Source organism: Eulemur rufifrons, chromosome 30 (genome assembly GCF_041146395.1).
Source record: "Eulemur rufifrons isolate Redbay chromosome 30, OSU_ERuf_1, whole genome shotgun sequence".
Lineage (NCBI taxonomy): Eukaryota > Metazoa > Chordata > Mammalia > Primates > Lemuridae > Eulemur > Eulemur rufifrons.
Genome location: NC_091012.1, coordinates 136,272,895 through 136,289,549, shown reverse-complemented (window position 1 = coordinate 136,289,549; position 16,655 = coordinate 136,272,895). Strand labels below are relative to the sequence as shown.

The window sequence follows — 16,655 nt, the reverse complement described above, 5'->3', positions numbered from 1 at the left end:
TCCTCCCCCCATTCTTGTTGTCACCCCCATCTTACACTGTAGCATGGCAATCTGTTTAAATGCACCCTTAAATCACTCCCTCTTTAGTATGCACTGATGGTGTGTCAGTGCTCCTCTCAGCATGTAGACCAAAAACCATGTTGTGGCCCACACAGTCCTATGGGAGCTGGTTCCTTCCTACCTTTTCCTGAAACCATACTCCCCCTGGTTCTCTCTTCTCTACTACTAGCACTCAATGACAGCATTCAATATAAGTTCTTTGTGAATTTCTACGTAGTGATAAGTGATAACTCGATTTTTCTGCTGCTATTTAATATGGGGCAAATGTAAAAGTTGTATCAGCTTTTCGTATATCATGTTACTTCACAGTTCACAATGAGTGACATACTTAGACAGTGAGGAGCAATAAAACATGGCACAATATGATTTCAACATAAACAAAGGTGTAAGAACTGAACTATCCTAAGTTTTATGTTGCCAAATATATGACATGATCTGAAAATGTCCTTGGGGGAGGGACCTATCTCCCAGAGTTATGTCACAGTAAAACCTATTCTTCATGCACTTGGATCAAGAAACACATTAACTGGAACAAAGCAGTTATTTTTGTTATTTCCCCCCAAACTAATTTCTTTTTGACATAAGAAGGAAATTTTCTGAAGTTCTGAAAGTTTTAAAAACACCTCTGGTTGCCAAGAAATTTAACTAAGAGAAATTAAGGACTTAGAACTATTCTGCATGAAAATATATTTTCCAAACCAGTGTCAATCTTGAATGAGTTTCCATGTGGAAATCAAAAGTCATATGGGCATTACCTCAGTGACAGGAGGGACACAGGAGTGTCACATGATATGCTACATATTATATCAAGACATATCAAAGCAATTAAATAACACATACAGGGCTTGATTCATTCTGATGAAATCAATTAATATGGTGACATATCAAACATTTATGATTCACTCTTTATTGGGAGAGCAATTCAATTCTAAAAGGCTGTTCCTATTTATTTTTAGATGACCTAACCCAAGAGATCATTTAGAGTTTCCTGTTTTTCTTCTTTTACTCTTGGAGTCAAATAATGATCATTTTTCACATGTGCAGCTGTTACAAACCCAAATGCTAATACTCATCTGGAAGGAAATAACGTGAACTGATTACAACTGTGCCAGAGCAGCACCCCACCCCCTCACACCCTGGTTCTCAGGACATCCATGTGATGACTCCCAGTGTTGACATGGACAGGGCTTTATGTTCAGAAAAGATGCCCGAGAATTGGTCTTCACTTAAGCTTAGGATACCTTGTTTTAAAACATCAAATCTACTCTTGACAAAACCAACCTCTTTTTCCACAAAGCCTGATATTTCTCCCCTTAGTTGGAAGGGTAATGTGTCTTTTATTTGGAACCACCAGAACCTGCCTTCCTTTCCCCATTTAGCTCCCTGTGAGGCAGTACAGAACACTGAAATTTTCACTGAGCTTATGTAAATATGATTTGGTCTGAAAAATATATAATGGCTCAGTGTGTATTGGCCCTTCCTTCCCTATTCATGTGCATTATTTCTTCTGCTGTTTTGTACATAATATAAGCAAGCACACATACATCTTCTTCTCCTATTGAGGTAATGCAAACATCTATCTCCTGAAAAATGCTCATTCTGCTTAGTCTAGCCCAAATGGACACTTTCTGAAAAATCACCTGATGCTTACATTATATTCTAAGTATTTAAATCCTAATATCAATATAATCATCCTAGGAAAAAACAACTTTAAAAGATAATACATTACTTATACCAACCTGAGTGATCCCTTTAATATACTCTATACACATGGAGAATTATTCTAATCAAGAGAGGTAACAATGCTCAACTGCAGGAATAGAATGAGCAAAAATTCTAGTTTACAAAAGCAATGTTGGCTAATAATATTCAGGTCATTAGAAAAATAAGGGCAAGAACAAAACCAATTAAATATAACACAATTTATTAGACAATGATAGGTTGCTGGACAATCCTTTGACTTCCTTATTCCAGCAACAGATTCCGCTGTGATAGGACATGCCCTGGTGGGTATCTGGTTAATATGGACCAGAGTTCTCATCCTAGAAGTTGCACATTAGAAGCTCATAAAAATTCCCATGCTCAAAGTACCCTTGCAGACCAATGGACTCAGACTCCCTTGGGTGGGAGTCTTGGAATTTTTAAATGTTCCACAAGTGATTCTATTGTGCAGTCAGAGGTAGGGATCACTGACACTTTCACTTTCTTTTCTCCAATTTAAGGGAAACCTTTGAACTGTCTGAATATATTTTGGTTGAAGGTGGTGCTACTGACATCTAGTGAGTAGAGGCCAGGGATGCTGCTAAACATCTCACCACAATGTACAGGGCAGCCCCCACCACAAAGAATTATCCAGTCTAAAATACCAATAGTACCAAGGTTGAGAAACCCTGCTGTAAGGGAAGCAAAACAATGGTTTTCCATTCTTTAGAATTCCTTATCTCCCTTAGTCCAAAGAACCAAATGTCATGACCCTTTAGGCACAGTTCAAGTTCTGCGTGTAAAGACCGAGATCAATGGTGTGAAATAGGTTTTTTCCAATACTGATCAAAATGCAATTATTTTTAATACCCTTGGTCTCATTGCCTTCCATTACCTTTCAAGCAGAGATTCAACCATTATGTAAAAGAACTCCAAGGCAAGACATATGGCTGTCCTCATTCAACGCTCATTCACTATGTCACATAAAGTGAAAATAAACACATATGACCACACCATTCAGCAATCATTTCATAAAGGACTATAAAAGCAAGCCACAAGAAAGTGGACTGTGTCAATGGTCTCAGAGAATATTAGTTAAAAATGACCACAAATACCTCAGAGTGGCTAAAGTGTCAGTTCTCTAAATAGACATAGAAGAGGACACAAAACAGTGTAAGAGTCAATGACTCCCCAAACATATGGCCAAACAATAAGCATGCTATGATCTAACATAAAAATGCTGAGAATGGCTCATCTTCAGTAACCCATGAGGATGAAACTGTTTCTTTCCAGTAGTCATGGTAAGAAAATCCAAACTCTTTCTCATTCAACTAGCCCTGCCTGTCTGGGTTTGCCAGACAGCTGGTTAGAGTTAGAGATGCTGTCCATGGCTACTCGACCCAGGTCCTATTTATGCATAACTGATTGGCCAGAATCATAACTGGAACCATAAACTTGGCCAAGGTCACACTCTGCTCAAACCAGCTGAATTCATCAATTCAGTATAGGGCTACTCAAATACAGAAGAGTAGACCAAAACAGCCCTTAATGACATTCCATTGTAGAAATTCAGTTTACGTAATAGAGTTGAACCACGTATATCTATGCAGTTCAAAAACCCCACCAAATTCAACAATTATGCTCCATGAAAGATGCATTTGCTTTAGTTACTTAATCCTTTACCTCTGTCTTTGTTTTTCTCCTTTCCTAGTGAATCCAGTTTCTTTCTCAAAGATTTCTTTCTCTTCTGTCCATCTGTAAATATGAAAAGAATAAGAATCTATGAAAACAAACATATGAGTGATATTTTACATTATTAATAATTACATTTTAGCAGAAATATGGCTTTTCTCTTACTTCACTGATAATTTGACAGAGTACCAGCTCTGAGAATACATAAACATATCTGATTTGGAGAGCACATATAATCAGAATCTTTGTGCATGCTCTTAAATTTTCTTTCATTCATGGAAAGTATAGGAAATTGACCTCCTTTGGAAGTAATCTAACTTTGACATTTAGATATGTTTGCTTTTACTATTACATAAGTCTCTTCCTATTCTCCATGGTTATGCAACTCAATGTCCATCTTGAACCAAATCTCCATGAGAGGAGAGTTAATGGTACATATACTTTTGACATTATGAGCTAGTAGAGTATAACTGGATAAGGAAATGGGTTTGGGGGTTCATAGAACTCAGGTTTAACTATTGCTGCACCACTTACTAAATATGTGACTTTGGACATGTCTTAGTGTCCTCATCTATAAAATGGGAAGTTCATAGGGTTGTTGTGAGAAATAAATAAAAGGATGAATATAAAGTACCTAATAGGGAGCCTGACATATGTCAGGCTACTTTCTTGTCGGAGCTTGCATAGTATTCCATGGTATGGCTGTACCATAAATTAATTAACCATTCCCCCATTGATGGCCATTTGGGTTGTTTCTAATTTTTCACTATAATAAGTAAGGAACATATTCTTTTAGCATCTGGTATTTGCAACAAATGTACTTAATATGTCTGTTTAACTCACCAAATAATAAAGATACCACTCATATCAGTGGGCAGCTGCAATTGAATTCCTGGGATGTCATCATAAAATATTGGCATTCATCATTGCCAGAATGTGTTTCAAGATTATGCAGCTGTCAACCTAATATGTGGGAGGTGTGAATCCAGAATCTACACTGTGATCAAATAGGCGACATACAGCCCATGTCATGAGGAAATGTATGGTGAATAAGAGGATTAAGAATTGTTTTTTATACAATTCTTTCATACAATTTTACTAAATATGTAGTAAAGAAAGAGATTCAGGCCAACAAAATTTAAAAGCAAGACTATGATATCAGGAAAAGACAGAATAAGCATTCTGAAACAGAAATGAGCATTCCTGGGATCCTCATGAAGTTGCAGATGTTCCCAACTCCTCCTCTCTAAATTTTTGGAGGCAAAAGAACATCACAATATGATCAACAGGCATATTAAATCCCTCATCCCTCCTCCTTTTCAAAGATTTTTTTAAAAAAATGACTCTCCTAGGCCAGGTGCAATGGCTCACACCTATAATCCCAGCACTTTGAGGCTGAGGTGGGAAGATCGCTTGAGGCCAGGAGTTCGAGACCAACCTGAGCAAGAGTGAGACCATATCTCTACAAAAAGTAGAAAAATTAGCCAGGCCTTGTGTCACATGCCTGAATTTCCAGCTACTCTGGAGGCTGAGGAAGGAGGATGGCTTTAGCCCAGGAGTTTGAGGTTGCAGTGGGCTGTGATGACACCAGTGCACTCTAGTCCGGACAACAGAGCAAGACTCTGTTTCAAAAAAAAAAAAAAAAGATTCTCCTCCCCCAAAATGAAAGTAGTTTATAAAGGTCTTCACCCTTGCAGTCATGCAATTTTTATAGGGAAAATTATGTAAATAAGTTGTAATGTAGCAAAGGATCATGAATCTCTTCCATCACATATATGTCCAGGTCTTCAATGTCTAAAAGAGGATCTAACTATAGGGCCTACCATGACATATTATATGTGCACAGACAATAAACATATTAACTGCACACAATTCTAGTTTGTTCTCCAAATAGGACTGACAGGTATTTTACTTTGTAAGACTTGGTTGATTGCTAGTTCATATCATCAAATGCATTTGACAGTAACAAAGTTTTATTTTTTAAAAATTCTCTAATTCCTTCATTTAAATAGTTGGTCCACAGAATAATGAAATCATATATTAAAGCTTAAGAGATGTATTTTTCGTAACTAGTGGGCAGATCCTAAAATTCAAACAAGTTGTCAAAGAGCTAGAATACATACAGGATAGGGGACATTTTCTTTTAAGATAGAATGATTCTTGATTTTTTTAAAATTATGGGATGTAGCATATGTAGATGTGTATAAATATAAATGTACAATTTAAATAATAATTAGAAGTCCAACTCCAACATATCCAACAGCCAAGTTAGGTTGTAGACTATTGCTAGTACCCAAACAACCACCTGTGTGCCTTCCTCCTCCTCAGCCCAGGTAATTACTGGTCTGACTTTTGCAATAATCAATTATCAACTTTTATTTATAGTTTTACCGTCTATGAATGCATTTATAAAATATGGTTTTGTTTTTTCCTGTTTTGGGATGTATGTAAATGGAATCACACTGTGGATACTCTTTCTTGTCTCACTTATTTTGTTCACCAGCACTTCCTGAGATTCATCCTGTTGAGGCAGGGAGCTGTGGATCATTTCTTTTGCCTGCTATATAATGTTTTCCCTTTTTTGTATGACCATGCCACAGTTAATTTTCCCATTGAACTGTTGATGGAAATTTGAGTTGTTTCTAGCTTGGGGTTACTAGAAATAACATTTTTGAAAAATTTTCTTCTCATGTCCATACTGCATACATGTATAAGAGTTTCCCTAAAACAGGGGCTCTGAACGTGTGGTTCTGGGACCAATAGCATCAGTATAGCCTGGGAACCTATTAGAGATGCAAATTCCCTATAGCCGCATGCCAGACCCACTGAATCTGGAACTCCAGGGTGGCACCTGGCAATAAGTGTTTGAACACACCCTACAGAGGATTCTGGTGCTCACTAAAGTCTGAGAACCATCGCAACAAAGTATATATGTAAAAGCTGCATTGCTTGGTCGACATGTATACAATCTTAGGTTTTATTAGGTAACATCAAACTTTTCAAAGCAGTTTTGTTCATTTATGTTCCCAGCAGTATGAGAGTTTACACAGTCCCACAAGGATAATATGAACTTTAAACTCCAAAACTCAAAACAATATCTTGAAGTCTGCTTATAGGCGAAGTGTGATATTTGTGAATGCTGATCTATAGTTTAAAAAATGCTTAACTAACCTAGAACAAATATTATCTTTTTTCACTTAATTAGATAGAGGTGAATGTTATTAATAGGCAACTATACAAAATGATGGATGATGTGCAATAACGTGAAAAAAAAAATGATGCATTGCTTTAGCTTTCCATTTGCTCTTTTAAAATCCTCAGGAAAATGACCAGAGCTGCATAATGAAAGCTGCTCACTCTATCTCTCTTTCTTGCAATAAACTGGTGGTTTGCCATGGAGTTTCCAGTTTTTGAAGAATAAAACATCTCATCTTTTTTTCCCCATAGAACACAGAAAATCTGCTCAAGTGGCTTATGCACTTGCAATCATACAGAAAAGTTTACGTTCAACCAGTTCCTTGGATGGCAATAAGTGTGATAAATGCCACTGTGTTTTTTAAAGAAATGCAAGTGGCCAACTATCAGTACTACACAGAAATGTTTTTATGGTGTAAATGGTGACGAGCGCATGTGTGCTTGCTAACTGCGCCCTGTATGTGCATTATCTTACAGACAACAGTAACCTGTAGGAAGAACTTGGGCAACATGTCCTGATCAAAGACATCTTAGAACAAGCACATACAGATTGGCCTCCATGCATCTCCCTTTCACTGGGCATGGTGGAAGTCCTCATTAATGTGCCCAGAGGAGACCATATCCTATGTGGGAGACCTCATAGACACACAAAACACATCAGCAGATGGTGAGACAGCAAGCCTTCCACATCCTAGTGACCCCAAAGCAAAGGACCCATTAGTGTGGGGTTTGGTTAATCTGGGCATCCTCTTAGGAAAGACCAATATCAAATGGGATCTTCAGGAGGGTCAAGAACAAGAAAACAGGAGATTGCTCCTCTAAGAATACATGCTTTTCATGGACTCATTTGCTTTTGGAAGTGGTTTTCCATTGTAAGGTTTTGTTTGTTTCTCCAGCTAGACTAGAAGCTCTCTGAGGGCAGAACCACACGTCCTAGGCTTTTGTATTTCCCCAAGTGAATAGCATAGGGCAGAGCATGACCTGACAACGTTGTGGCACTGTCCAAGGCCAGGAAGTCAGATGGAGATTTTGGGTTCTGAGAGAACTCGGGAACAATGGAGTACACACTTTCTTATTTTAAGATGATCATAATCAGAGAATGGTTCTTATAAAACAGTATTTTAAAATTTTTACTTATTTAATTCTAGAGATAATAATAAAAATATTGCCCCAGGAAAGATTTATTTTGGTCACGGAAGGAAAAGTAATATTTGGAGACTAAATATTACCTGAAAGGGGGCATGAAGGATCCTTCTGGGGTGCTGAGAATGTTCTATATCTTGATCTGATTGATAGTTACATGATATATACGTATTAAAAACCCATCAAGCTATTTCTGTGCAATGCATATTTATGTACATTGCTATATGTATGTTATTCCTCAATAAAAATAATGACAACAAAAGATTTCATTATTTTTACAGAACGGCACCAACATAAAGGTTACATTAACTAAATGGGGCTGAAAACTCAGCACGAAAGTCCTGCAGAAGAAAGTTCTAAATATCTGAATGCCTAGGATTTCATCTGACCACCACAACTTCCTTGTGACACAGGCACATAGTAGTAATGACTAGTTAGTGTTTATTGAGCAAGTACTATAAACTAAGTGCTTAGTATGTGCAACCTTATTACATCTTCACAGCAGCTCTATGAAGCCCATGCTATTATTCTTTCCATTTTATAGCTAAGGAGACTGAGGTTAGGAGAGGTTTAAGTAACTCATCCATGGGCAGAAATTGGGATGTGGTAGATACAGAACTTGCACACAGGACTATCCAACATCAAAGCTGGTGCTCTTAACCTCTATCTATGCTGTAGTGAAGGAAATGTGGTGCCTATTTGAGGGATGTGACAGTGAGAGCCAGATATATGGACTGACATGCCCAAGGCAATGCAGAGTTAGAAAGGGAGGGCAACAAGAAACTAACAATTTTTAAGCTCTAAATTTGCACTGGGACTGGTGTAAGCCATTTTTATATGATATTAAATATTATATTTATATCATATTATGTAATACACATCAACACACAATCCACTGAGGTAGCCTTTTGATTTATTCATTTCACAGTTGAAGGAACTGAAAATAGAGAATTAAAGCAAATTCTCCCAAAAATCACAGAACTGGTAGGTGGTGGGGCTGGGATTCAAAGCTAAATTCCAGCTCTTTCCAGTAAGCACAGCTCTGTCTTGAGAGGTGTGGCTGAGAGCAGAACCCAGACGCCTATGACAAGAAGCCAGAAGTCCTTTCTTTAAGGTCACTTTGCCTCTGCAGCATGAGAGATGGTTCAGGACTCTCCTATCTCAGAGGTATTTATAAAATAATGGACATCCATTTGTGAGGTTCAGTTAGACTCTGCCCTCCCAGAAGCCTTGGTGATTGATGGGCAAGAAGGCACCAAGGCTTGTTTCTCAGCGAGGTAGTCACAGGAAATGGGTGTAGACAGCCTCCATTCACAGGTGCACCTGGATGTTGGACATGGCATCAACATTTGAGCCCTTTTAAATCCCTTCATTTGCAGAGCTCAATAAAGATTACATCACTGGAAAGAAGAAGAAATCACATGCACTGGGATATGAAATGAAGACAAAAAAAGAATTACTAAATGTCTGCTGGGGACAAAGCCTTTCTCTGGTGCTGTTACAAACACAGTCAAAGAACAACCCTGGGGGGTGCAAGACAGCCATATCCAGCCCGCCACTATTTGAGTGGTGTTTAGCCCACACGATGATTTATAAAAAGTTAAGCCCTAATGCAAAATCTTGGCAAGTTCACATACCTATCTAGATTTCCAGCCTCTTGAGAAAGGCAGAAGAGCTGGCAGCACTGGGTCCCACATTCCTCACAGGCACCCTCAGGGAAGCCTAGGCACCTACCCCTGGGCCACTGCACCCATTTATATTACCTGGAAGGCCTTGGAGATTGCAACCCCGCCCAAATTTAAAAGGAAGGTTCTAGCTTGCTCAAATCTTAAAAAAAAAAAAAATCCTGCTGAGAAAAGTTTGAAGGAATGCTTTTTGGCACCATCCCCCTTGTTTCCCCAGCCACAGCTGCCTCACTATTTACTTGGACCAGAAAAATAGACTCTCACAGAAAGCAAACCAAAGGAATTCATAGGCAATGAGGGAAGCTCAGTGAAAAAGTGAGGAAAAAATGATATAAAAAGAGACACTTGGGTAGCAGAATGGGAAGTGCCCTTTAGAAACTGCATGTAATCTATGCCAGGGTTTCTCAGCCTGGGCACTAGTGACATTTAGGGCCAGATAACTCTTGGCTGTGAGGAACTGTTCTGTGCTTTGTAGGATATTTAACAGTACCCCTGGCCTCAATCTACTAGATGTCAGAGCCCCCTCGCCCCTGTTGTGACAACCAATAATGTCTCTGTACATCACCAAATGTCCCCCTGGGGCCAAAATCACTCTAGCTGAGAACATCCATGCATAACTCTACCTAGAGAGCAGCCATGAGCCCAAACCACATAAATGTGAACAACACATGCACATTTTCCCACTTGTCCCAATGCTCCATTTTTACCCAATCCCAGTTTCTTTTGTAAACCAAACAATATAACAATGTTTACAAATTATTAAGCCTTTATATATCAGGTTGAATTTTTGGCACAATAGCCATTTTTTTCAATTTATAAATAGGAGTTTGCTTATAGTTATGTTTCTACCAAATTCTTAAGACTACAGATGGGGGAATAAAGGAAGTTCCTTGAGTAAATAACCTTCTATTTCTTTGTATGAAGTGGTTTTTTTTCTCCTTTGGGAGGAAAGATCAGCTGTGAGACAGCATCTGATGGTGAACAGTTGTATGAATGGACGCTGTTCAGCATTCAGGGAAGACTCAGGAGACACCTTTTATTTAGAGGACTAAACATGGTGGATGAAGAGACTTACTGGCTAGCCCTCCATGGGCCAGAACAAGGATTCAGGAAGATATTACAGGAAGACACCTTTGCCAGCAAATGGAACTATTTACCAATGGAATGAGCTGCTTAAAGAACAAAACAAAACAAAAGAAAACACTGTTCACTGTGCCTTCCATCTTGATTGTACTCTCTGCTTTTCATGCCTCACCCTGGGGGAAGCCAGGTCATAAGCAACCCTATGCAAAGGGCCAAGGGGTGAGGAACTGAAGTCTCCAGCCAATAGCCACATGAGGGAGCCTGGAAACTGATCCTCCAGCCCTGGTCAAGCCCTCAAATGACTACAGACCATCTGTGCTTGACTGAAATCTCACAAGAGCTCCTGAATCAGAACAATCAAGCTAAGCTATTTGAAGAAGTTGTGTGAGAGGAGAAACGTTTATTTGAAAAAAATAAAAAGAAAAGATGCCAAGCTAAATGCAATGTTGTATCACGGATGGGGTCCTGGAACCGAAAAAGGACATTATTGGGAAAACTGGTGAAATCTGAATAAAAGTCTATAGTTTTGTTGATAGTAATGCACCAATGTTGGTTTCTTAGCTGTGATAAGTGTACCAAGGTAATATAAGATTGACATTAGGGCCAACTGGGTGAGGGACACAAGCGAACTCTGTACTATCTTTGTAACTTTTCTGTAAATCTAAACTTAATCCAAAATAATTTTTTTTTTAAAAAAAAGCCTTTCTCCCAGGCACCAGATACCAGATGTATTCAAGCAAAGGTTGGAAACTCATTTGTCAAGCCCATGAGAAAATGGAGGCCTGCCTGCGATGTTCACTGAAGTGCTTCACAGAATTGGGAGTTCAACTTTATGACAAGAAGGGAGGTGACTCACAAGCTAGGCTGAAACTAGTGAAATAATCTCTTATTTGCATCTCCCTGATCTGAAAGAAAACATGTGCCTAAGCCTACATAAAACATCCATTATGTCTGCCCTTCTGATGAGCATGTTTGCTGGAAAGGGAGTGGACAGCTAAGAGGCTAGACTAGATTTGTTTTTATGGCCCTGGTGATGTTTTCATAGGTGCCTGATAAGATTGTCTTAAGATTCTTTCTAGATCTTAGGTTCTCTAAATCCTTCTTCTGCTTAGGTTATCCAGACTTAGTATTTTTCATTTGCATCCAAGAACAGTGATTAGTATAGAGATATGCTTATTTTTTAAGCTCCCATGCCTATTCTGATAAACCAAAATATAGTTTTTAAAATAAAATATAACATATTTATATACGCATATATGACATGAATTAGGTGAATTATACAATCTGTAGATATCCTGTAAAAATGTTTACTAATACTATGTTTTATCCTTTACTAAAACTAAAATTCATTCCTTCATCTTGTATACTTCCCCTTTTGAGGGCTGTCAAGCCATAGAGCTCCCCAAAATAAGTCAATAAAAAGACCAAATCAGATATTTTATTTCTAGTTTGGAACAGGGGATTTCTTAAAGAAGTAATAATAATATTAATGGCCCCTGGCACTTGGGAGCCATTCATTGTACCCTGTACTCCATGTTTGGTTCTTTGTAGTGATTAATCTCATCAATAGAAATTAAACTGGCTCAGTAAGTTCACATTGGAAAACAGATTGGGACTGATGGGAGCTGGGAAACCAAAACCCCAGTCAAAATCATGTCCCAGGACAACTTGGGCTGGATGTAAGATCCAGTTCCTGCCATTGCCACCCCCAGTGGAATGAATTCAGAATTGTCCTTTCTACTTTGAGTTGCCTGCTCGATATTCAAAGTCCATCTCCCAAAACTGGAAGAGAGAGCAGCTCTGATAGAAAAAGGGATGTAGCTACCCCAGGAAAGGGAAACTAGTGGGACCAGTGCAATCCTCTGGTCTAAGAGTTATCCTGGGGTGAATCCCAGAGATTTAGAAGGGAAGCCAAAGCAGGGATCTCTTCTCCATTCTTAAGCAAGTATTCTCTGTCCAGGGATGTTGTACCATGGAACATGATGAATCTTCTTGGCTTTGGAATATTATTTACAATATAACAGTTATCTGTTTAAATGTCATCTTCCCCTTAGAAAGCGGGCTTATCCTCCATATGTTGATCTATCCATCCATTCACCCACCCATTGATCCAACCATCTATTCATCCAACATGGATTAAACACAAAATGTAGGTGAGACTCTGAGCTAGGTGCTTTGAACTCAGATGAATGAACACTATTCCTGCCTTTGAAGAATTCATAGTTCAGTGCTAGAGTTAGATATGGAGGCCTAATTAAAGCAAAATGAAGAAATGCTTCAGTGAAGACATTTACTAGATGCTAGGACAGGGGAGAGAAGGCTGTTCCCAATTCTCCTTGCAAAGAGTCATGTTTGAGTTCAATATTAAAGGATAAAGTTACCCTTCTCTGGGGTCTTTGAATTTTGGTAGGAGTTTTCCCCAATAAATCACATGGTGACTGCTTAGTTTAGGAAATACTTTCTTCCTGATTTTCCTAACCCTCTTAATGTTAGGAAGCCTTTATCATCTATCAAGTAAGTATTCTATTGGTGAAAAAAATGAGAAAATTGCAAATTCAGGAGTAGACTGATAGATTCTTAAGTGGGAACTAGGGTTTAAGAGCGGGCAAATAAGAATTCTGGAAGAAAACAACATACATAGAAAAAGTGGAAAACAATGTATTCAAGCCCAAACTGGCCCCACCTATTTTAGTCACCTTTGGGTTTCAATACATATAAGTGTGTGTGTGTGTGTGTGTGTGTGTGTTTGTTAAGAAATCTTTCATACTCTAGATTGTTGGTTATTTAACCAAATCCATAGATCATCAAAGTTTTCATTTATTTATCACCTTACACGTAACAGTTCTTCTATTAACCTTAATTGAAATAGAAGGCAGGTATTAACAGGGTGATTGGGTCATTTTTCTTGGTATAAATCCCAATGAATTAAACACTGTTTCTTTATCCTGCTAGTACCTTGTGGGTGAGGATTTCCAAAATCTGTTTCCAAAGTGTCTACATTTCCCTGGGGAAGGAAATGTTTTATGGTATTCTTAAGCAATAGAGATGCCTCTACTTAGAGCCAAGGCTCCCCAAAGTACTTGTGAAATGTACTAATCCCTACAGTTTACATGTTGAAGTGGTGGTGAAATTATCAAAGCTGTGGTCAGAAAATAAGAACATTCTGTGAGTCTCTCACTGCTGTAAAAAGAGTCAGCTCTTGGAGGTCATTATGTTTCCAGTTAAATTAAACAGTAAGAAATCTTTTCTGTTTTGTGTAAGTTATTCTGGCAGGGTAATTAGTTCTAAAATCTTTCTATATCATCTTCAAGAGGGGAAAAAACCTTTGTGGATCCTTGAACCTCAAAGCAAGCGTTTTTCTATTATAGCAAATCATTAAGACATTTGATTTGTTGAGCATGTCTCCTCATTCTGTCAAAACATGAGGTAGGGAAGCTGATCTCATGGTTTAGATGCCATGGGTTTAAAAGCTCAACTACAGTTTTTCCTTAACTAGGCGTTCTTTGTAATCACTGCTTGCTGTAACAACTGGTCATGATCAAATTATGCCCTAGAAGGATCTTTTACTCGCTGTCACTTTTTCCACAGTCAAGTTCTATGATTTTTTAAAAAAGCTATAAGCACATGTTTCAAAGGGGTGGTCCTGCTGCTGTCTTTTCATAAGATAGGAGCTAGTCTGTCCTTCCAGGCTCCTGAATTTGCATCTCTCACTGTAAAGTCCTTAAATGGAAAACAATACTTTTAAGTTAGTCTAGGTAGATACTGTATTTGCAGAGAAAGACGTTTCCAAATATCAGGGCAGGAAAAATGGCTTTTGGCAAACCATTTCTTTAAGCTACATTTCATTCCTGGAGTGTAAAGGAAAGCAAGTAGATGGGAGAACAAAAAGATAAAAATTGCTTATCCCAAATTAATAGCCTGGATTGTTAACTCAATAAAATTAAACCCCAAATTATGGGAGTTTTATCGTTACTTGTTTTAAAGCTAAAGCTTGTAGTTCAAGTTGAAAAGGTAGAGTTAGACAATGGTGTTGACATACGGTGTGATTTTTGACCTATGTAAGGGGCTAATTCTACCTACTTTCCTTTGATAGATATTGTTTTTATAATGAATAAGTAAGAATGGAATCAAATATCCTTAAATTATAGACTTTAAGTCTTGGGAACTCCTAAAAATTTCTGCCAGTTGCTCCCATGGAAACAGCTCTCTCTGATTAAGTAGCTAAATAGATAGATGATTCAATTAAATGGAAACTATTAGACTTCTCATCCTTTCCTTTTCCATTCGTTGTTTTTGATTGTTCTTTGAGCCATTTGAAAGGATTCTATATGATATGGAAACATTATGTAAATAAATGTGCTATGATTTAATTTTAATGTATCCCATTCAATTTCTCAAATATTTATTGAGCAGTAGGTATATATAAGGCACTGTGCTAGACACCAAAGAAAGTAAATACAAAAATAGTTTACTCCTTATCAGTTGTCTGCAATGGCAGATGATGACATTGCTATTATGTATACCAGTGGTTTCTAATCCAAATCCATCTTTAGCCTGCTCCCCTCCACCTACCCACCCTGATTCTTCCTTGGCCCGTTTTGTCAGGTGCTCACCCTCCATGCAGTCAGCAGTCACACATCCTGGGGTAAGTCACCACCTCAACCTCAGGAAAGAAATCTTACTTCAAGCCAATTCTGGTGATTTTTTTATGATTGCCAGCATTGATTTGGGGCACTGGCAGGTGTTGCAATTCTAGGGCACAAGAAGGAAGGAAAGTCTACCAGAGGCAGCAGTGAAAAGGCTTCTCTGTTCTCAAAGATGCTTGCTAAAGAGTCACTGCTCTTCTCTGTCTTTTGGTGCTGCAGTAGAAGCAGTGATACCAGGGCTGCTATAGCCATTTTGTGACAATGAGGGTAGCCAAAGAACAAGGTGTCTCACGGATGATGACAGAAAGAAAAGATGGAAAGCCATTGAATTAATGAGCCCTAGAACCAGCCTGTCTCTGAACTTGTTGTAAAGTAAGATAATAAATTTATTATTTAAGCCACTTTTGGTTGAGTTTTCATAATTTGCAGCCAAAGCATCTTAACAATGGGTAATATAAAACTCTGTTGTGGGGCGTGTTCTTCTACTTTTATTTCCACCAGACATGTCATGTAATGCCAGGTATCCTTAAGAAAAGACATCCATAGAAGTTTTGAATTTGTGTGTATTGGGTGGGATCTAAGATAAGAAGGGTAAGAGAAGGAGGAAGATCAGATTACCAAGAACTGTAAATCTGTAAATAAGTATAGTCTTTACAGATAAATATTGCTAATTTCTCAGTCATCAAACCAAATAGTAATAATCAAACCAATAATCAACCCATATTAAAGATTGACCTATTATTAAAGACAACCCATTTAATGCATAATTTATGTACCTATAGACTGGATGGTGGCCTGAGTTGTTTAAACAACTCATAAAAACAATAACTTTTTTTTCTTGTTTAGTGCCATCAAGGGAACTTATTATCCCACTTTGAAAAAGTATTTGGTCACATGTACAGTCTATAGGTGTACTATTTTTTATAGAGTATTTTTACCATACCTTTTCTATGTTTAGATAGGTTTAGACACACAAATCTTACCACTGTGTTCCAATTGCCTACAATATTCCATATAGTCACATGCTGTACAGGTTGCAGCCTAGGAACAACAGGCTATCCCATATGGCATAGATGTGGAGCAGGCTGTACCATCTAGGTTTGTGTAAGTACACTCTATGATGTTTTGCACAATGATGAAATCACCTAATGATTTGTTTCTCAGAATGTATCTCCATCGTTAAGCAATGCATGACTGTAATATAAGCACTAAAACATCTGAGAGTTACAAAGGTCTAATCATTAAAAAGCATCCAATTATTACACAATAAATTTAAAATAATGAAGAATTTTAAATGAATAGGATTGTATCATTGATCAACTGTGTGGATAAAAACTATAAATTACTACATGAAATTTATATTAATCTCTTAAATCAGGGGTTGGCAAGCTTTTACTGTAAAGGCTTTGTTAGTAAATATTTTCAGCTTTGTAGGCCATAAGGTCTCTGT

General features: G+C 37.9%; 1 protein-coding gene across 1 annotated transcript in view; it reads right to left on the bottom strand.

The window, feature by feature from the left end:
• The window catches only part of ARHGAP6 (Rho GTPase activating protein 6), a 476,144-nt gene that overhangs the window by 55,696 nt on the left and 403,793 nt on the right, over positions 1–16,655 (bottom strand). Inside the window, exon 3 of the mRNA XM_069463487.1 lies at positions 3,445–3,516. Coding sequence (XP_069319588.1) covers positions 3,445–3,516 — 72 coding nt within the window. The remainder of the gene's footprint in view (positions 1–3,444; positions 3,517–16,655) is intronic.